The sequence below is a fragment of the Oncorhynchus masou genome, chromosome 31, assembly GCF_036934945.1.
Source record: "Oncorhynchus masou masou isolate Uvic2021 chromosome 31, UVic_Omas_1.1, whole genome shotgun sequence".
NCBI lineage: Eukaryota > Metazoa > Chordata > Actinopteri > Salmoniformes > Salmonidae > Oncorhynchus > Oncorhynchus masou.
The window spans coordinates 28052800-28074563 of NC_088242.1; the positions used below are offsets into that span (position 1 = coordinate 28052800).

The window sequence follows — 21764 nt, forward strand, 5'->3', positions numbered from 1 at the left end:
GACTCAGATGTCCCAGTATTCTGCAGGAGATACGGACATGCTCTTCTTACATTTCTAGCTATTACATCAGATCACAACACAGGCCATTTAGCAACTGCAACAGTACCATGTTACAGCATCTCTGCACTAGCAGTGTGTTTGCAATAATGTGAAGATTCATGTTTTATGGGAAGTTTAAGAAAATGTAAAGTTTGAACAGTTGGTTGTCTATACTCTATAACTATTAAAATCATGAGGCCATCACACACACACACAAAAAAGGGGGTGCAACAAAATGTTTATTTTACAGTTACATCTAGCTCTGTTAGCCAGGGGTAAACCCACACAGTACAAAATAACACCTGTAAAGTCACCTTAAAATAACGAGGGAAAGAGAAGTGACATTGGCGGCCTTGTCAAACGTTACCCATAACAAAACTGACAACTAAATGTATCAAGAACAGGTTTAACCAGTAGACTGTAAAGAAAAGGTTATAGTAGCCGACACATAGCCTCTGCTGTGATGATCAATATCCTGCTACTGTTAGCATTGCTCCAGTCAATGTGTGATAACATTTCATAGGTCAAATCAAAAACACAAATCATTTGAATAATTGAGACCCAGCCCTGAGATTTAGACATGAAAACAATATTACAAACCAAACCCATGTTACAACCATGAAAATAACAATCCAAATGCCCCATCTGGTACAATGCATAAGTTTGATTAAATAAAGCAGCTGTGACAATAACGAACAGCAGAGCGTTTGGCGCTCATTTTGCAAAGTATGACAAATTCGGGTTAACTGCAATACATACAAAAAAATAAACAAAAAACAACAGATGGCACAATATAACCAGATATGGAGGTAAGAAGAGGTTTTTATGTGTAGCTAGCTACATTCCAATAGCCATACCACTTAGAATTCATGCCCAATACATTGCTTCATTCTAGGTGCTAATGTGGATATTGGTACAGACACACGTGTCTCCTGCTGTGTGAGGAATCCTCTCCCAGGGAGCGGCCTGCTGTAACATTCACCGTTCTCGCCGTTTGGTCTCCCTGTACAGACTTCACAGGTCTCAGAACAGCACTGCCTCTACTGTCACTGCGGAAAAGTACACACAGAAACTAACCACCAGGCAGCACAACCGACATTAACCAACCACGGTGACCTCTCTAAATGTACAGTCGAGCAGAACTGCTTGGTTTACATTCGAGCTGCCCTGGTTAGCGGTGTGGATGTCCAACAGAGAGGCAATGTACTGGACACACTGATTTGTCTTTGCAACAAAGCCGGTGAAAATGAGTAGGACAATCTAGAGGTCGAGTAGCAGTGATAAGGCTTTAGGAGAGTTCAGCGGAGGGTTCGACTTCAGACAAAACAGGTGAATGGAGAAGGTTGAAGATGACCATTCTGACCAAATCAACAGCTACCTGGTAAAGGTTGATGTAAAGCCCAAAATGTGGTCGATGGTTAGAAACTATAGACTGTAGTGCTTCTGCCTATACTTGTTGGAATTCTACAGACAACAGAGGTCATCTAAAATCAAGTCAGTTTACATCATGTGACGGTTGAATGGTCCTAGCATGTGCCCTTGTTCAAACAAATAATGCATGTGTAAAGTATTGTGAGTATTGGAATGCATTATCATTGGAAATGTAATTCTCGAAGAGAAATAAATCAATTGTGTCTCAGTAAAAAAAAAATCAGAAGAGGAAAGCAGATCAGATGGCCGGTAATGAAGGTGTGGACCAATCACTTCAGTCCCAGACAGCTGTGAGATAAATACAGGAATGGTGTCAATGGAATGAAAACAGATGAACAAGTTCTCTCTACTGACGATACCAACAACTATGTGGGGCAGTGCTTGAATTAGATGCTACAGGCCAGGGTGAGTCCGCTTTGGAGATCATACTGCAGCCATGGCAAGTGCCACTCCAAAGTGCTTTCAGCGACTTGCATCCTCTTTAGAGGAAGTACAGTCACTGGATGAATGAACAATACACACAAGCTACAGTTCCCTCAATTCTTCATATCCACTATACAAATGTGCTGACAAAACATAGTTCAAGTAAAATCAGTTGAAATGTACACCTTGCCTACTTCCGCCCACTGTAAATCAGAACTAAAACCGGTATTGTTTTCATCACATAAGAATAAACCTGTCAGTCTTGTAGCAAAGTATGGTCTTTATGAAAAGAGATTATCAAGTACCTGTATTGTAATCAGAAATGGTTCTGTAGAGAAACTCAGGGTTGATCTAAATACGAGACCATTCTGCACTGTCTCCACACCACCCCTATTTGACCATCACTTCCTCTACCAAGTGGAATCTTTAGCATTGGTTCTTACTAATAACTTAAGACAAACTATGGAAGTCTGTTCGGGTCGTTGCATGTCAAAAACATACAGGTTAAATAACCCTATTTGACCCGTCAAATAACACGACCCAACCGGCCTTCAATAACAAACACTTCCAGGTCAATTGCAAAGTAAAAACAAAAGCAACAAGATTCCCAAAAAATAAATAAGCAATATATAAATCACATTCTTACAAATCTTACAAAATTAAATATCTCCAATTTTATTGTCAACATTTCAAATAAAAAAAAGGGGAGAATCCTTTTTCCTAATAAATAATTACAGCGCAATAAGCACGTGTTTAGCACGCCACTGTAAGAGAGGTGAACACATCTCTCTTCTAATGGTGACCTTGGTGTTGGGCCCCGCACCCAACTCCTCTGTTCAGTCATTGGCCCATCTAGCAGCCTCCGTAACCTGTCCAGTCCCATGAGAAGGACAGAGATAACAGGACATTAGGACAGCCGTGGTCTTCTGCATAGTCTGTGCAGCGCAGTGTATCACTTGAAGGCAACAGAACAAGTAGCAGGAGGAGTAGCAAGCCAGCTTTCAAATCAGAGGACAGCGTTCCAGTGTCGCCATGGTTACCGGGCTCACAGGAGAAACCCTGCGGAACACCCTGGAACGGAAGAAATTCGATTTAAAAAAAAAAGAAAAACACATTCATGTTTCCAAACAAAGATATTTAAACATTTAGCAAATCATGATTTGGATATACACAGAAATGCCCCACTACCATCATTGTTATTAAAGAATGTTACAATAATGTGACTCGTGCACACACACAGGTCAGTAATGCTGAATTTCGTGGGGACAAAGACCAGAAGAGAGGTGGTGCTGTTGTGTATAACGTAACAGAACCACTGACCATGCGTAGTCTGTGTCCTGGTTGTGTCACCTGTCATCTCTTCTGTTCCCAGGAGGGCCTTTGAATGACTTGTTCTGGGGAGGAACGCGTACACACAAAATCCAAGTGAAAATAAAAAAATGTAACACTGAAAGTAGATCAGTGTACTGTACAATACTAGCAGTGGCTAAGGGCTGGAGAAATCTAATCCCAATGTTCATTCCCTTCTGGTTTTTCGGGGACTGCGTACAGAGCCTCCAGAAAGTATTCACACCCCTTTACTTTTTACACATTTGTGTTTCAGACTGAATTTAAAAATGGATTGAGATTTTATGTCACATAATGTAAATGTGTATTTATTAAAACATTTTTTTTTTTACCAATGAATTAAAAACAGAAAGCTGAAATGTCTTGAATCAAAGTATTCAACCCCTTTGTTGGCAAGCCTAAATAAGTTCAGGAGTACAAATGTGCTTAACAAGTCACATAATAAATTGCAATGACTACCTCATCTCTGCACCCCACACATTGAGTGACCTTACAGATAATTATATCGAGCTGTGAATATCAACCGTAGACGACGCAACCACAAAGAACAGGTAGGTTTTCCAATGGCTTGAGAAGGGTACCCATTGGTAGATGGGTAAAAAATGTTTTTACCTGACATTGAATATATTTTTGAGCATGGTGAAGTTTTTAATTACACTATAAATGGTGTATCACTACACCAGAAAGGATACAAGTGTCCTTCTAACTCAGTTGCCGGAGAGGAAGGAAACTGCTCAGGGATTTCACCATGAGGCCAATGGCGACTTTATAACATTTACATAGGAGAAAACTGAGGATAGACCAACAACATTGTAGTTACTCCACAATACTGACCTAATTGACAGAGTGAAAAGGAGGAAGCCTGTACAGTATACACATTTATATTCCATAACATACATCCTGTATGCAACAAGGCATTAAAAAGTAACGCTGCACAACAAATAGGCCTGAATACAGAAGTGCTATGTTTTGGCCAAATTCATGAACACATTACTGAGTGCCACTCTCCATATTGGTCAAGCATAGTGGTGGCTGCGTCATGTTATGGGTATGCTTATATTCGTTTAACTGGAAGGTTGTTCATAAAAATAAACATAAATGGAGCTAAGCTCAGAAAAAAAATAGAGGAAAAGCTGGTTCAGTCTGCTTTCCACGAAACACTGGGAGAGTAATTCACGATTTAGCAGGACAATACATTATTTAACCCTTATTTTACCAGGGAAGATGACTCAGAACATTTACAGCAACGGCCTGGGGAATAGTTACAGGGGAGAAGAGGGGGAATGAATGAGCCAATTGGAAGCTGGAGAAGATGTGGCCATGATGTTATGAGGGCCAGATTGGGAATAACCTAAAACAAGGAGTTGCCTACCAAGAAGACAGTTAACTTTCCTGAGTGGCCGACTTACAGTTTTGACTTAAATCGACTTGAAAATCTATGGCAAGAACTGAAAATGGTTATCTAGCAATTATCAACAAGCAATTTGAAAGAGCTTGAAGAATTTTGAAAATAATAAAATGGTCAAATGATGCACAATCCAAGTGTGGAAAGCTTTTACAGATTTACCCAGAAAGACTCACAGCTGTAATCACTGCCAGAGGTGCTTCTACAAAGTATTTACTCGAAAACATGTTTTCAATGTGGGTTACTGTGTATATAAGGGTGAGGAAACAAATCTATTTAATCCATTTACAATTCAGGCTGTAAGTCAATGCTGAACTGAAGCCTGAAGCCATACTTCATTTTAGCGATGTACAGTAAATCATAAAGAGAGAGACAGACAGGTTTAGTAAGGATCAAACCTAGCAGTCACTTCAATTAATCAACCATTCATACCTTGTGCTTGGTGCATTTCATGGAGAAGTTCTCTTCATTGAGGACACAGTCTGTGAGGAGAAGAATGCTTGGATCAATAAAGACAGTGATTCATCAGATGGCTCAAAAGCAAACAGCATCCGAACCAGCTTCCACACACACCAACAGGCTACAGATAGGGATAGGTTGTAACAGAGAGAGCTTGCAACATACACCTCCGCTTAGAACAGCCATTTACAGAACATACAGGGCACGTCCGTGGAGCTGGGGTGCCCGTACTGTTATTGAACCACAGTATTAGGCCTAACCTTCAACTGAAACACCCCTCTACCAGACTGTGGAACAACATGGCATTCGGCACACAAAATGGACAATCAGGGAACGTTGCTGGATGTCTGTTTGAATAAGATACAGATATTAAGCAACATTATGATAAATCACGTCTCAGAAAAGACTACGAATATTATCAGTCACTGAGGTGGCTCAAACTTTTGGTCTGACTGCAACCAAGTCCCATTTGAATGCTTTGGCACGCAACAGACAGCAGGTCCTCTGTAGTCTAACGCTCTTCGTGGCAAAATGTTTTGCAACGGAAAGACGAAAACAAGCGTTTCTTATTGGACAAATTCAGGTCCCTCCCCATTTCAGCCAGTTTGCTTCCTGATGAATATACCCATGTCTCGGCTGCTAGACTAGGCTTGGTAATGTTTACTAGGAGAACTGGGCGGCATCAGTCAGATGTTGTAGTAGCTAGTGACAGGCTGGAGAACTAATAGGTGTCAACACAGCAGGAAGTGACTATACACACAATCCTGCATTAGAATCATGGCAGACTTATGTGAAGTATACTCCCTAGTCCTGGATGCCTGGTTGAGATGCTTTCAAATGCCATTCTTCCCTCCTCCCTTCTTTGGCACAAGTATTGGAACTGGGCCCATCACTAAGCAGAAGTAGAAGAGTCCCAAGCTAGGGATGGGGACAAAGAGGGGGAGACTCACCTGACTGTAGAGAACACCTGTAGTGATACTTGTTGAGACATCCTTTGAAGAAGCAGCCCAACATGGCACCCGGGTTATGGCAGCGAGAACATGTCTGAAAACACTAATTATAATTAATTGGTCGTGTTCCAGGCCAAGACCAAAATACAAGCTGCTATAATATGTTTTATATTGCTAAACAGAAGTCTGATACTATTACACACTTCTACAAAAACATGGTAAAAGTCCAATTGTAAAAATATGTCTAAAAACAGACATATTCCCTATGGGAGATAAAGAACACTACATACAGTGCAGTCAAAGTATTCAAACCCCTTGACCTTTTCTACATTTTGTTACATTACAAACTCATTCTAAAATTGATTAAATACATTTTCCCCATCAAGCTACACACAATACCCCATAATGACAATATTGAGATCAGGGCCATCCTATTTCCATTGATCATCCTTGAGATGTTTACAACCTGATTGGAGTCCACCTGTGCTGAATTCAATTGATTGGAAATGATTTGGAAAGGCACACACACCTGTCTATATAAAAGGTCCCACAGTTAACAGTGCATGTCAGTGCAAACACCAAGCCATGAAGTCGAAGGAATTGTCCATTGATCTAAGAGACAGGATTGTGTCGAGGCACAGATCTGGGAAAGGGTACCAGAAACATGTCTGTAGCATTGAAGGCCCCCAAGAACACAATGGCCTTCATCATTCTTAAATGGAAGAAGTTCGGATCCACCAAGACTCTTCCTAGAGCTGGCTGCCCAGCCAATCTGAGCAATCAGAGAAGGGCCTTGGTCAGTGAGGTAACCAAGAACCCGATGGTCACGGTGACAGAGCTCCACAGTTCATCTGTGGAGATGGGAGACCCTTCCAGAAAGACATCCATCTCTGCAGCACGCCACCAATCTGGGGCAGCAGGTAGCCTAGCGGTTAGAGCGTTGGGCCAGTAACCGAAAAGTTGCTGGATCAAATCCCCAAGCTGACAAGGTAAAAATACGTTGTTCTGCCCCCGAACAAGGCAGTTAACCCACTGTTCCCTGGTAGGCCGTCATTGTAAATACGAATTTGTTCTTAACGGAATTGCCTAGTTAAATAAAAGGTTAAGTACATTAAATAAAGAAATGTAATGGCAGAGTGGCCAGACGGAAGCCACTCTTCAGTAAAAGGCACACGACAGCCTGCTTGGAAATTGCCAAAAGGCACCTAAAGGACTCCGACGATGAGAAACAAGATTCTCTGGTCTGATGAAACCAAGATAAAACTCTTTGGCCTGAATACCAAGCGTCATATCTGGAAGAAACCTGGCACCACGATGAAGCATGGTAGTGGCAGCATCATGCTGTGGGGATGTTTTTCAGCAGCAGGGACTGGGAGACTAGTCAGGGAAAGATTAATGGACTAAAGTACAGAGAGATCCTTGATGAAAACCTGCCAAGACAACGAAGGAGTGGCTTCGGAACAAGTATCAATGTCTTTGAGTGGCCCAGCCAAAGCCCAAACATGGATCCGATTGAACAACTCTAGAGACCTGAAAATAGCTGTGCAGCGACGGCCCCATCCAACCTGACAGAGCTTGAAATGATCTGCAGAGTAGAATGGGTGAAACGCCAGAAATACAGGTGTGCCAAGCTTATAGCGTCATACCCAAGAAGACTCGAGGCTGTAATCGCTGCCAAAGGTGCTTCAACAAAGTACTGCGTCATTATTTGGTATTGTGTGTAGATTATTAAGGGGGAAAAAAACTATGTAATCCATTTTAGAATAAGGCTGTAATGTAACTAAATGTGGAAAAGGTCTAGGGGTCCGAATACAACGTATACACCCCAATCATAAATCAACAGAGACTCAATTAAACAGAGGCATATCTATTCCTGGGCTGCAAGACTTAAACTTACCATCTCCTGACCCACCTTGACCGCCTCTTCTAGACCGTAGACCCTCCCCTTCACCAGGAACACACCTGCAGACCAGATGCTACAGTCCTCGTGGAGCCAGTACTCACACTGGTCTAGAGGCACCACAGGGGGGCTGTACCAGTCCTCTACTGCAGCCTCAGATGTAACCCCAGCCCCATTCTCAATCCTGGCCCTCTTTGCTGCAGGGCTGCCTGAAGGGTCACTGTTGCTAGTGCACCTCCCCAACAGGCCCTCTTGGTTCAACCGTGGACCTGGTTTGTGGGGCCAGGGGACCCCCGGGGGCCGAGCACACTTTCTGCCCCGGCCTCTCATGCTGCAGGACGAGTCAGAGTCACTGAAATCCTCCTCTTCTTTGAGGCCTGGGGTCATAGTAGGGGGTTTAGCACTGGGTCTGTTTCCCTCAGGGTAGTAGGGCCCATGGAGGTCCCCCAGGTCCATGGCGTTAGCCGAGCCTCTACAGAGGCAGCAGACCAGGGAGCTGTGGTATTGGCTATGGGTGGAGATGCGGCCCAGCTGGAGGCAGGAGGTGGAGGGTACAGCCCCAGGGATGAAACCCCCAGACCCTGAGCCTTCAGCCTGCTGTTGTCCCTGACCCTTCTTCTGCCTGGGCTTCTCCTCCTCAGGGTAGTTGATGACAGTACAGTTGGCAGGGGAGGTGGAGGAGGGTTTAAGGCCCATGTGGATGAAAGGAGAGAAAGTGTCCCTCCTCATATCCCTCTTCTCCTCCTTGTAGTTGACATATTTCAGTTTTATCTCAGGCTCCTGAGGGGAGAACATAGCGGAAAACTTGCCCAGTCTGGGTTTCTTCCGTTTCTTCTTCGGAGCAGGGGTCACCTTCGCTGTTTTAGCTGTGGGAGAAGATGCTTCCCTGCATGCAGTCTTCACTTTATGCTTCCCAGGGCTTTTTGGAGATGTTTTTAGTGGCGGTGATACAGTCAGTACATCCACCTCAGAGGGCTCGGGATCTGCAACGGGTGGGCTGGAGGTTTTTGGAGATGTACTGTGGTTGTGTGGATATTTGGAAAAACGGGTGTGTTCAGAATCTGACGTAGACTCTTTACAACTGTCTGTGTTCCTGTTAATGCTATCCAGACGGCCTTTCGTTGCGGCTGCCTTTACTTTAGTCTCTCCCTCTGAGCTAGATGCTGCTTTATTCTGGACTTTCTTCTTCCTTACAGATGAGGTCTGGTTGTTAGGACTAACATGGGCTTTAGATGGACTGCTCTGAGTCTGGGGATTTGTCAGAGGCTGGGTTTGGGTCTTTGAGGCCTTGGGCTTCTTAGTGGATACTTTATACCAGTTAGGGTTTATGTTCATCACTATAGCCTCTAACCTAGTTCCCCTGCCAGAGCGAGGGGGAAGTTGTTTCCTTTCAAAAGTCCTCTGCTCTGCCTTTGCATTACCATTCAAGTGAGAAGCAGCCGTCTCCTTTGGTTTCCTTTCTAAAACCTCTGGGAGAGTGCTCTTGTCTTCTGTTAAGTCAACAATAGGCTCTGAATCTGCCTTGGGTTTATGTCCTGGTTGCTGGTAGTCCTTGCTGGTATCTAACATTGGTGCATTATCACCATCATTTTCAAAGCTGGGTGAGCAGGAGGCCTGAGGCAGAATGAACACATTCTGTACGTCATCCAGTGAGATAGAGGGAGAGACAGTGTCCCCCAGAGGACTGATATACTCCCTACTGTGAGAACACAGGTCCCTGGGACTCATGCTGTCCTGGATGAGGACAGGCTCCTCTGTTCTAGATGAGATGAAAAAGAGAACCTCTGAGTCAGCCCTCTGTCCTTCCTCCATGTCTGTAATGAGAGGCTCTGGAGAGGAATCAATACATATTGCAGAATTAGACCAGCTGCTGCTGCTACTACTCCTGCCATTCTGCAGTCCTGCATTGTCGTCTGTGTCCTGAGAAAGACCTTGTTCGATTGAACTCGCTCTCTGATGAAGATTGTATTTCTCCACGCTTCCATTACTGTCAACTCGACTGCTGTCGATTTCACGACACTGCTGCATCAGACACACCCCTGCCACATTCTCAGCCATTACCTGGGCTGGAGGAATAGAGTCAAGCATTTCAGACTGGGGCGCTAAGCCCAGAGGCCTGTCCATCTGCTGCAGGTAGCCATCCATTGTTGAGAACTTGCTGATTGACGGTACGCCGTAGAGAGAGGAATGGTGAGAGAGAGAGTCATGAGTGGAAAAGATATGAGACCTGCTTACATAAGAGAGGGTGACTGTAGTGTTGGAGAAGGCATCGATCGGCTGGATCTGGTCTCCTGGTTGAAGCTTGTGGTTGGGGTCAGTTTCTGGGAAGGAGAATCCCTTGCTGCTCCCAGAGCCTGGGTACCAGCTTGGAGGCTTGACAACCTGTAGGGCCTCCATGGAGTTGGCTTTTACGAGGCAAACCTCACCTTTCGTGGTCAGGTCTATGGCAGCAGGGAGGCTACGGGTGGAGGAGAGGTCTTGGGGCTGTAAATCAGAGTCCCCCAGTGGTTGCTCCATAGCAACTGAAATTGAGCAGAAATACAGAAATGTTGACATTGTATTTATTTTTGCTGACCTCAGTGGGAACATGATTGGATATAGGTCAAGATTGAGTTCCATCTAGCCTGGAAACCTGACAATGAATATCTTTGAATTCTACGTCCTGCATAAATTAGAGTTTGGATCAAGAAAGTTTCCTCTTTACAACCCCTACAAGCCAGAATGTTAAATAAAATTACATTTGAACTTGATTTACCAGTTGTCCATGCGGTTGGTCCTTTTGCAGGTAGGAATAGGAGACAATATCCACAGTAAAGTATAATTATGTCAACTTTTCAAAGCGCATGCATACTTCCCGAGCTCATGCACATGTTTATATAGTTCAGGTGATAAATCTGAATGCACTACCAGCACTTGAAAAGTTGATGTAATTACACTTTCTTGGGGATATATTGATTCACAATCCTACCTCCAAAAGGACAAATCGCACAGACAACCGGTAAAGTTAACATATCATGTTAATCAAGGTTCCGGCTTGTAGAGGTAACGTTAATGAGAGGAAACTTTCCTGATCCAAACCCTCATTTATGCTCGACGTTCAATCCAACGTCGGGTCTCCAGGCTAAATTCCATCATCCAGAAGCACATTTGCCAGCAGTGGATTTTAACTTTCGTTGTCTTGTCTATCTTTCTAACTAGCCAACGTAGTACATAGTACATACTACATAGTAACTTATCAACAACTAACTAGCTATATCAAATAGATTAGATCATTTGCTAACTAGAAAGTTAAAATGTGCCCATCTTCAGTAAAATCTCCGAAGTGCAAACGTTCAGTGTTCAAAATTACAACACAGAAGTCAGACCTAAAACCTAAAAGTTTAGCTAACGTTTCCGTTGGCTGTCAAAGTTCAGTTTTCCGTACTGTTGAAGATCAGTGTTAGTGTCCCACGAGTTATGCAAATACTGAACAACCAAATTGCACACTAGTGTGTAGTGACCAAGCTGAGCTGGGAAAAGTGGTCAAATCAGAAGTGCTAGAAATGCACCAAAATATAGTTAGTGTTAAGAGAAAGTAACAAGTTGACAGCTGGCTTCGAAACCCTCTGCCTTCTTACAAAAGAACAGAATGTATGTTTAGCTAGTTAGTTAGCTACACTCACCGGAACTGGAATGACAGTTGACAGGCGAGAGCTATTAGTCCTGGATTATCTACATGTGTGTGTCTTCACTCAGCCAAATGTGAAGAATGATCGTGCCACTACAAGAACAGCTAGCTACTTCGCTAGTTATTACATGAACCATACATGACACGTTCACTTAGTAAACAGGATAAGTGCTGTTCTGGTTATCAAATGTAGCCAGTTCGATGTGCTACGCCAAAGTTAGATAGTTAACCAAGTACCACAAACTGCAGCTAGCTAATGCTCTGCTCTGGATCTGACATGACAAGTTAATTTGTAAATGATATGACAACGTTAGCTTATTGTGAAACAATGGGTGGATGGCTGGTGGCTATCATAATACAATACTTGAACATTTGCTGGATATAGTGCCACTCAGCTTTGGGGATCGATCTCCCCGCACATAACGGCGAAGTGATGCATCTAGCGAATATAGCTAGCTAACTACCCTCGTTGACTTATTCGTGGTTAGCTAATTTGCTAAGCTAATTTGCTAAGCTAACTTGCTAGGCCTTTCATATGAAACAAAAGAGCGAGCATACTGCGCTGCCGGAGACTGAAACTTACCCAAACGGGAAGGAGTGGGGGGGCTTTAGAAACGTCCAATTCAACAGTGAGTCCCACCCAACATCTCGTTCAAGACCCCATCTGCTAGTACCATAAAAAGCCAAACTATATCTTTAAAAAAAATCCACTTTTGTAAACGGGATAAAAAAATAAAATAAAAATATAAAAAAATCCCTGGCTGTAGCTACTTTGCTACTCTCCGCGCGTGAGCTGCACTTCAAGAACAGCATTTGTCAGCTGGCGAACACAGTGAAGCATTATGGGAAGGTAGGAAAGCGGGCAGCGTTCAAGACATGAATGTTGTGTGGAGTTTGAATGGAGTGATTACTGAGCTCTTCAGTAACGTCATTCTACTCCCAATGTTTGTCTATGGAGATTGCATGGCTGTGTGCTCGATTGTATACACCTGTCGGCACGGGTGTGGCTGAAATAGCCGAATACACAAATTTGAAGGGGTGTCCACATATATACAGTGCTTTTGGAAAATATTCAGACCCCTTGACTTTTTCCACATTTCGTTACAGCTGTATTCTATAATTGATTGATCTGTTTTTCCCCCATCAATCTATACACAATACTCCATAAAGACAAAGCTAAAACATGTTAAGAAACGTATTGCAAATAAAAACTGAAATATCATATTTACATGTATTTAGACCCTTTACACAGTACTTTGTTGAAGCACCTTTGGCAGCGATTACAGCCTCGAGTCTTCTTGGGTATGACGCTAGAAGCTCGGCACACCTGTATTTGGGGAGTTTCTCCCATTCTTCTCTTCAGATCCTCTCAAGCTCTGTCAGGTTCGATCGTGACTGTCGCTGAGCAGCTATTTTCAGGTCTCTCCAGAGATGTTCGATTGGGTTCAAGTCCGGGCTCTGGCTGGGCCATTCAAGGACATTCAAGACTTGTCCCGAAGCCACCCCTGTGTTGCCTTTACATTGTGCTTATGTAACAGTATAGCTTCCGTCCCTCTCCTTGCCCCTACCTGGGCTCGAATCAGGAACACATCGACAACAGCCACCCTCGAAGCATCGTTACCCATCGCTCCACAAAAGCCGCGATCCTTGCAGAGCAAGGGGAACAACTACTCAAGGTCTCAGAGCGAGTAACGTCACCGATTGAAACACTATTAGCGCACACCTCGCTAACTAGCTAGCCATTTCACATTGGTTACACTTAGGGTCGTTGTCCTGTAAGAAAGGTGAACCTTCGCCCAAGTCAGAGGTCCTGAGCAGGTTTTTAATCAAGGATCTCTGTACTTTGCTCCGTTCATCTTTCCCTCGATCCGGACTTGTCTCCCAGTCCCTGCCTCTGAAAAACATCCCCACAGCATGATGCCACTACCACTATTTGTGGAGTGCTGCAGATGGTTGTCCTTCTGGAAGGTTTTCCCATCTTCACAGAGGAACTCTGTCAGAGTGACCCTCGGGTTCTTGGTCACCTTCCTGACCAACGCCTTTCTCCCCAAATTGCTGTTTGGTTGGGCAGCCAGCCCTAGGAAGAGTCTTGGTTCCAAACTTCTTCCATTTAAGAATGATGGAGGCCACTGTGTTCTTGGGGACCTTCAATGTTGCAGACAGTTTTTGGTACACTTCCCCAGATCTGTGCCTCGACACAATCCTGTCCCAGAGCTCTACGGACATTTCCTTCGATCTCGTGGCTTGGTTTTTGCTCTGACACACTGTCACCTATGGGACCTTATATAGACAGGTGTATGCCTTTCCAACTCATGTCCAATCAATTGAATTTACCCCAGGTAGAAACATCAAGGATGATCCATGGAAACAGGATGCACCTCAGCTCAATATCAAGTCTCATAGCAAAGGGTCTGAACACGTAAAGGTATTTTATTTTTTATAATTTTGCGAACATTTCAAACAACCTTTTTTTCTGCTTTGTCATTATGGTGTTTTGTGCACCGATTGTTGAGGTAAAAAATACATGTAATCCATTTTAGAATAAGGCTGTAACGTAACAAAATGTGGAAAAAGTCCATGTCTGAATACTCTCCGAATGCACCGTATCTGGGTCATGACAGTGTTATGACAAGTTATTGATAGGAAACCTACAGTAGTATATGATTGCAGTCCTCTCACATCTGAACTGTGCAAAGTCTAGATGATCAATGTAATTTAACTACATACTAATACTACGTAATGCTGGTTAGTTTAATCAGTTTGGAAAATGAGTAATACAGTGTAGTAGATGAAAACAACAAAAAGACAGGGTGCAAAAATATTTATTGCTAATAAACCTGTTGTCAGTTGGTGTACATTGGCTGTATATTTACAATAGTAGAGTACAGAGGGAATGCCATGTGAGACAATAATCCAAAAACATTTAAATAAATACAGAGATTGCCACTGAACAAGACAACATACAAACCAAATCCTCCCATACAGCTGGACCAATAAGATTACAGAGAAGGAAAACAATTATATAAATGTATATATTTATAGTTTAATCAGCAAATCCCATCCATAATGTATTTATTCAGCAGTCACCTTCCAGGGGTAATTTAAAAATGGTCCTATGTTTCAGAAAACATATTCTATGATGTTAATATTAATCATATACAAGCCAACAACTCAGACAATGGAGGAGCAACATCCAACGTAGCAGATAGTTTACTTGTACAATGATGCAGGCAAACATTTTCTTTCCATAGCTTGTTTACTGAGCCAGACATTAATCTGTGCTGAAATGATAAGGGGGTGGAAAGAAGAATGAACATGACCTCACCTAGCATAATACGCAGGCCTGAAGGCAGGATTGTTCCTACGGTTTGCTTACGCAAGTAATTATTCCATCAATATGCAAGTAATTATTCCGTCATTATGTAGTTGTGTTTAGCCATTACAACATTACACTTATTCCTTCGGCTATTCACACAGACTAAGGAGTTAAAACAGTAGCTTACACAGCCATCTTTTTTTAGTGTCTGCATGATAGATGCTTCATTAAAAACAGTACAGAGTATTTACAGTAAGACATGGCGCTGGAAACAAAAAACAAACAAAATGTCACAGTAACTGAAGTGCATGGAATGTTGAGCCGAGACATAAAATTCAATCTTCATAACATGTTTTTTTGAATATACGATGTGTGTGGTGACCAGTGTGTTTCTAAATAAGTAATTCCCTCGCTAAAATATACAGTGGGCTTTCTAAACATGCAGCAAGGTGGGTGGAGCGGTTCAACGCAGGCGACGCTGTCAGAACTCCTTCGTGTCTTTGTCAAACAGATGGAGTTGCTGCTCGGCCGTCAGACCTTCCTTAAGACTCTGGAGACAGAGAGAGAAACAGAGAGACAAAAAACAAACTGTTAATGACCATGGCCAGGTTTGATTGTGATTTTAAAGTGGACAGGACTAAATCAGAGGAAGCAGATTGATGCAAACAGAGAGGAGTATCATCAATGATCCACACAGAGACGTGCACTCATTTCTCTCCTTGGTTAAAGCGATATTTCTCTGTAAGGTCCCAATGGCAGCAAATTAAAAAAAAAAGTGATCCCATTCAAACCCACTAACGATGTGTGATTTTGGCATCCTGTTCTTTGTAGTCTGGTTGGGTAAATTACCTAAAGGAGAAGGGTAGGCCTATAGGTCCTCAGGCAGCCCTAGCTGTCCCAGGGCATGTCACGAGCCACAGACTGAGGACAGAAGGGGGAAACACACCGGCATGTGAGAGTAAGAGGTGAAACACACCTCACCACACTTACCAGGTTTCCTGACACGTGTTGGTACACTTTTTTGATAGAACCAGTCTAACCCACACTGAAATAGATGCACAAAGCGATAGTTTCAAGGTTTTAAGAGTAATATAACAAAACTGCTGCATCCTCATAGGCCCAATAACCCACCCAATAAAGTACATTCACATGCTGGGGAAGTAAAAAGTGGCAGTGCAATGCAGTAGTTAACCAGAAGGTGGCAGTGTGTCACAGGTCAATGGCACTTGGCTCCTATTGAACGGTCTCCATACACAACCTTCAGCTGCGGGAAACTTCTCCTCTACTGTGTAAATCAATTTAAGATGTCTTACTCAGGTGTTTAGAAGACGTACCTTTGACCTCATGGTGCGCTCTGAGCGTTTTGCGGCAGCAGCCGCCATCTTGAGAATGTCAGGGTTGCTTTTGGACTTCATGATATCTGATGAGATATCAGACAGCTTCTTTAACGACAAGTAATTTGGAAAAAGGGGCTAGTTGCAGCTTCTGAACTGTATACTATAGACGCTACTGTAATAAATAGCTCTCTGGCTGCTTGTTGAAAGGGGGTCAGTGTGTTGCCGGTTGGAGACAGTCTGGACTATATTTGACATTAGATCATTTCTTATGTAAATTCAGAGACCAAATTAAAATTGAGGCATTGTGGCACATTGGTCAATGACCGAAACAACCACCAACCAATCAAAAGGTTGAACGCTCAGAGGTAATAGTGCTATGTGTAAGGAGAAAAATGGTCAGTGTTGAGGGCAACGGTATGTGTCCCAAATGGTACCCTATTCCCTATATAGTGCACTACTTTTAACCGGGACCCATAGGGCTCAGGTCAAAAGTAGCACACTATGTAGGGAATATGGTGCCATTTGTAGCACACTATATGTAGGGAATAGGGTGTCATTTGTAGTACACTATGTAGGGAATATGGTGCCATTTGTAGTACACTATGTAGGGAATAGGGTGTCATTTATAGCAAACATATGGAGTAGAAGGATATAAAGTCTTCTATACTCCTACCGTATCCTCCTGCCCTCTCCACCTCCTCCAGTGAGGGTTCCCCCAGTGCCTCGTGGGCCAGCTGCAGCTGCTCTCTGAGCCTCCCCAGGTCTCGCTCTGCTTTGGCCTTCACGATGCTCAGCTCTGTGTAGATGTCCTTGTACTTGTCCGTTGCATACTTCTTATCCTGGCGGGACGAAGGATACATAGTTTAGGGTGGTTGGGTGAGGAATACAACCTCAGCATAAAAAAAAAAAAGAGAAAATAGTATAAAATACATTGAAAAACTATAAAAAGCAGTTGTAGATAACTTGGGTCTTGGGACTTACTCTTTGGGCGACCTGGAGTTCATCCTTCAGAGAGTTGATCTCCTGTTTCAGATACTGGACCTCCGACTCCTTCACCCTCAACATCACCTGGCAAGGAAGATGAAAACTAAGATTCAGTGTCAAATTTCAGCTGTGCATAAAGAACTGGACCCTTTTGACACACAGGAAGAGTTCAGCTAATTTCAAATCAAGTCCAATCTTGGGTTCACCTCGAGAGGAGCTTACCTCAAGCTCGTACAGTTCCTTCCCATGTGTGACGTTGCAGGTGTCTCCACCCCCGTCTTCAGTCGCCATAGAGCGCATCTTAGTGATCTCTGCAGCTAAACGGTTGTTTAGCTCCTACAGACACAAGGCACATTAGGTGTCATGGTATGTGTGAGGACTATTATCAGGGTGTGTGTGTGCCTGGGTGTGTGTGTGTGCACCTGGTTGTGTGCGTTGAGCTCCTGGTTCTCCCTCTGACACTGTCTGAGGGCCTGTCTCTCAGCCTCCAGGGCCTGGGCCAGGTGGGCGTTCTCCAGACACTTCTGAGAGTACTGCTCTGACAGCACCTCGATCTCCCTCTGGAACGAACACAGCTCCTCTCTGCAACACAGGGGGGGAAGTGAACACAGGAAAACACTCGGTAAGTCAGACCATGCAAGGCAAAACACTCACCCAATCAATACCATCCCTTTATATTTGCAACACTCAGGAAACTCAACCAAAGACCATGCTGAGCACTCTTTTCCCTCAGAATAGCTGACCAAAGGAAATAGTAGCACAGAGCATAGAAAACTCCTTCATTTTGTAGGGTGAGTAGGGAAACGCCTTGTAAGGAGCCAGACTCCGGTTCAGAAGGGGGAAATTACAAAAACTCCTTCCTTCATATTTTAGTTCTGGCCAGACACTGGAGTGGTGCTTCAATGTATCTAGAGTCTAGACAGACCGAGCCAGACTGCTCCTAATCAGTTCCTTAATAAACACCAGACAGACTGATGAAACGCCCTTGGCCTGACAGAACTGGAAATGTGTCTGTCTGTAATTCCAGCCTTGGCAAGATCACTAGCCGCCACCGCAGTTCCAGGTTGCCCTAGTTACAGCTGGCAAGGCACAGACAGTCACATTCACATACGGGCTTTGCCCAACCCTTCATTCCCATGGCTCTGGGTTGGGTTTGAACTTGAATGAAAAAGACGGCATTGAATATCCCCATTTTGACAGATGGACAACTTTTCCCCCCCAACGCTGTTTTGCTGCTCAAACTGATGTTCATAATATGCAATGACAGGACATCTGCAGTTACACCTGTGACTGAGGTGAACTATGTGTCATGTGATATCATGACCTTTGCAGATTGGGCAGGCGAGGAGAAATGCCTTCACACGTCATCACAACTAATTATCAGCCCAACACATATAAACTCAGAGACCTCTTCATAATGAACAAAGCCATTGACGAAAATAGGAGATTGTCGAAAGGTATCGAAATAAATCCAAAGAATATATTTATTACCGTAATGTAAAGCTGGCAATTTCTCATGTCTCGACCGCTACGTCTGGAAGTAGTGCACAACACTCGCCCGACAGTTTCCCTCTCCTCCAAGCAGGGCAGTACAAACAGAATTGTCTTGTGGAGCCCAACACTCCGACAGTAAAAATCATAACAGATCAACGTTTTTGAAACAGTTGAAATGTATAGACTGTTTCCTTATGTTTGAGACATGTTTTGTTGAGTTTTTAATCGGAAATTGCAGTAGCAAAAAACAAAACGGTCAATGGTGCTTGGCTGGCTGCACTGAGCCATGTAAAACAGCTGATCTCAACTCCTCAGTGAATTACCCACGTTTTCAGTCAGAATTTGCTTTTACCACACGTAAGGACTTGCATGATATTAATAAAAATGAAGCCCGGTCTGTTCTAATGGGTGTAAGGTAGGTCTACTTTACCTTTACATCCGTGTTAGAGGGGTAATCCCTCATTTTTGATGGGCTAACATTACTTGATGAAGCAGGTTGTTAGCTTTACCTAGCTAGCTAGCAGTAACTGTGCTTTTGCCTTGAAACTAAAATGTTATGAGTGAATGGACGAGAAAATAAACCCTTTAATTGTCTGCACATGCTTGTGAATTGTTGCATTATTCAAGAGCATAATGTGGTGTGATTGCATTATTCAAGGGTGTAATATGATTAAGATGGAATCTTGCTTGCATAGTTGAATAGTCTGTTAAAAGCATGTGTACTGGCAAGAGGCTAGTGGGATATTTACAGTAAATTTTAACTGCAGGCCCTGAACCCTCTCTCGGCACATGACATTCCTTTGCTAATGTAAATTGAAAGTTTATGTAAATTGTAATCTTGTTGCGCTGCCTATGCTACAACTCTCGTCAATCTGTATAGGCTCAGAGACTCAATTGAAATGATTGATCAACTGATTTAATTTTTGAGGAGATCAGCAGTAATTTTTGCAGTCCCATTTATACCACTTTCTTGCCAGTATACCCCATATGTTCTAATATATATATATATATATTCTAAATTCTAATATATATATATATATATATTCTAATATATATATATATATATATATTCTAATATATATATATATATATATATATTCTAATATATATATATATACATACACACTGAACAAAAATATAAATGCTTCATGCAACAATTTCAAAGATTTTCCTGAGTTAAAGTTCATATAGGTAAATCAGCCAATAGAAATCAATTCATTAGGCCCTAATCTATGGATTTCACATGGCTGGGAATAAAGACATGCATCTGTTGGTCACAGCCACCTTAAAAAAAAGTAGGGGCATGGATCAGAAAACCAGTCAGTATCTGGCGTGACCACCATTTGAATCATGCAGCCCGACATCTCCTTCGCATAGAGTTGCCATCGATAAAATGCAATTGTCCGTAGCTTATGCCTTCCCATACATACCATAACCCCACCACCATGGGGCACACTGTTCACAATATTGACATCAGCAAACCGCTCGACCCCACACTACGCCATACACATGGTCTGCGGTAGTGAGGCCGGTTGGACGTATTGCCAAATTAACATGCTGTGTATATTTTTGTTCAGTCTACATCTCTTGCGTAGCCGGCACTGGGAAGGGGTCGGAACAAGAGACATAAAAATATAATGATACTTCGACCCGGTCCTTGCCATGGTAACCTGACAGTGATGTCATTGATCAAAGTTCTAATTCCTCTGACAGAATGCACCCATTTTATTTCTTCACATCAACAACCGTATGTTAACTATTTTTAGCGCTATGGTGCTTTTGGTGCTATGGTCAAATGACATGAAAATAGAGCTCTTTGGTCATGCTAACTTGATGCCGAAATAAGGATGCATAAAAGAACCCCATACCTACTGTAAAATATGGTGGTGGATATTTGATGGAATACATTTTTGTAAACAAATTTCCGTGATATCAAAATTTGTAGTTACAGTCTTGTCCCGTCGCTGCAACTCCTCTATGGACTCGGGAGAGGCAAGGGTTGAGAGCCATGCATCCCCCGAAACACGACCCTGCCAAGCCGCACTGCTTCTTGACACACTACTGCTCCCTTAACCCGGAAGCAAACCGCAAACCGCAGCGGAAACACCGCCCAGCTGGCGACCGAAGACAGCTTGCAGGCGCACGGCCCGCCGCAAGGAGTCGCTAAAGCGCGATGGGACAAGGAAATCCCGGCCAGCCAAACCCTCCCCTGACCTGGATGACGCTGGGCCAATGGTTCTCCCAGTCACGGCTGGCTTTGACACAGCCTGGGATTGAATCCGGGTCTGTAGTGCCTCTTGCACTGCGATGCAGTGCCTTAGACCGCTGCGCCACTTGGGAGGCTGATCTTTGACATGGTTGGGCCAGGGCTCCTGAGTGGTGCAGAGGTCTCAGTGCAAGAGGTGTTGCTACAGTCCCTGGTTCGAATCCAGGCTGCATCACATCCGGCCACATGGATTGAATTGAAAAGGGCAGTCCATAAGTGCAGAGGAAGGATATGGTCTAAAATGGTCTGAAACCCCTCCCGATGTGTTCTCGAAACTCATAAAACACTTTAGAAAAAGGATCATGCTGTTATCCTCACAAAGAGAGGTATTGAAAACGGATGCCAATAACTTTGACCCATATCTTTTTGAAAAAATAAATGATTACTGGCTAATTTTTTTTAACATCTGAGAAATTGTATTAGTTTCAAATAATATAATTGGCCAATTTTTTGTTGTTGCATACAATAATAGCTCAGTACTTGTATTAAATATTTTATACAGTCTTTTTTTTTTTACCAAGGGTGGCAATCATTTTGGACCTGGCTGTATGCTAACGGTTAAGGCAGTTATTCGGGAGCGATGGGGACTTGAGACAGTAGTTTTGACTGAAGAAAAACAGTAAACATTGTAAACATTGACTCAAGTCTGGACTGAAAATTTGAGTCTTGACTCTAAATGAAGACCTGAGACTTGATCTGCTTATTGCGAGTTCAAGATTGTATGATCTTGGAGAGTGTCTTTGCAT

The 21764-nt window shown here is 43.2% G+C and overlaps 2 protein-coding genes across 8 annotated transcripts in view; both read right to left on the reverse strand.

Annotated features, from left to right (window-relative positions):
- Positions 1-260: 260 nt before the first annotated feature.
- si:dkey-94l16.4 (transcription factor 20) lies at positions 261-12437 on the reverse strand. Of its 5 annotated transcripts, none has more exons than XM_064950602.1 (6): positions 12205-12437; positions 7967-10476; positions 6055-6148; positions 5078-5127; positions 3214-3287; positions 261-2964 (listed from the first exon to the last, which is right to left on the reverse strand). In XM_064950602.1, the coding sequence occupies exons 2-5, from the start codon at positions 10469-10471 to the stop codon at positions 3240-3242; spliced, it is 2697 nt and encodes an 898-aa protein (XP_064806674.1). In that variant the 5' UTR covers positions 10472-10476; positions 12205-12437; the 3' UTR covers positions 261-2964; positions 3214-3239. The 5 variants fall into 5 exon arrangements, with proteins under 5 accessions (XP_064806674.1, XP_064806672.1, XP_064806670.1 ...); XM_064950600.1 differs by having other exon boundaries at positions 7952-10476; XM_064950598.1 differs by having other exon boundaries at positions 6055-6157; positions 7952-10476.
- A 1990-nt stretch (positions 12438-14427) lies between these two features.
- mprip (myosin phosphatase Rho interacting protein) overlaps positions 14428-21764 on the reverse strand; it is a 66582-nt gene continuing 59245 nt past the window's right edge. For 2 of the 3 annotated variants that reach the window (XM_064950604.1, XM_064950606.1), the window contains 6 exons: positions 17681-17840; positions 17481-17594; positions 17256-17342; positions 16948-17113; positions 16272-16357; positions 14428-15487 (listed from right to left, as the gene is read on the reverse strand). In XM_064950604.1, coding sequence (XP_064806676.1) covers positions 15419-15487; positions 16272-16357; positions 16948-17113; positions 17256-17342; positions 17481-17594; positions 17681-17840 — 682 coding nt within the window. In that variant the 3' untranslated portion in view covers positions 14428-15418. Of the gene's footprint in view, positions 15488-15786; positions 15859-16271; positions 16358-16947; positions 17114-17255; positions 17343-17480; positions 17595-17680; positions 17841-21764 lie in introns of all 3 variants that reach the window. The other variant, XM_064950605.1, reaches the window with a different exon arrangement.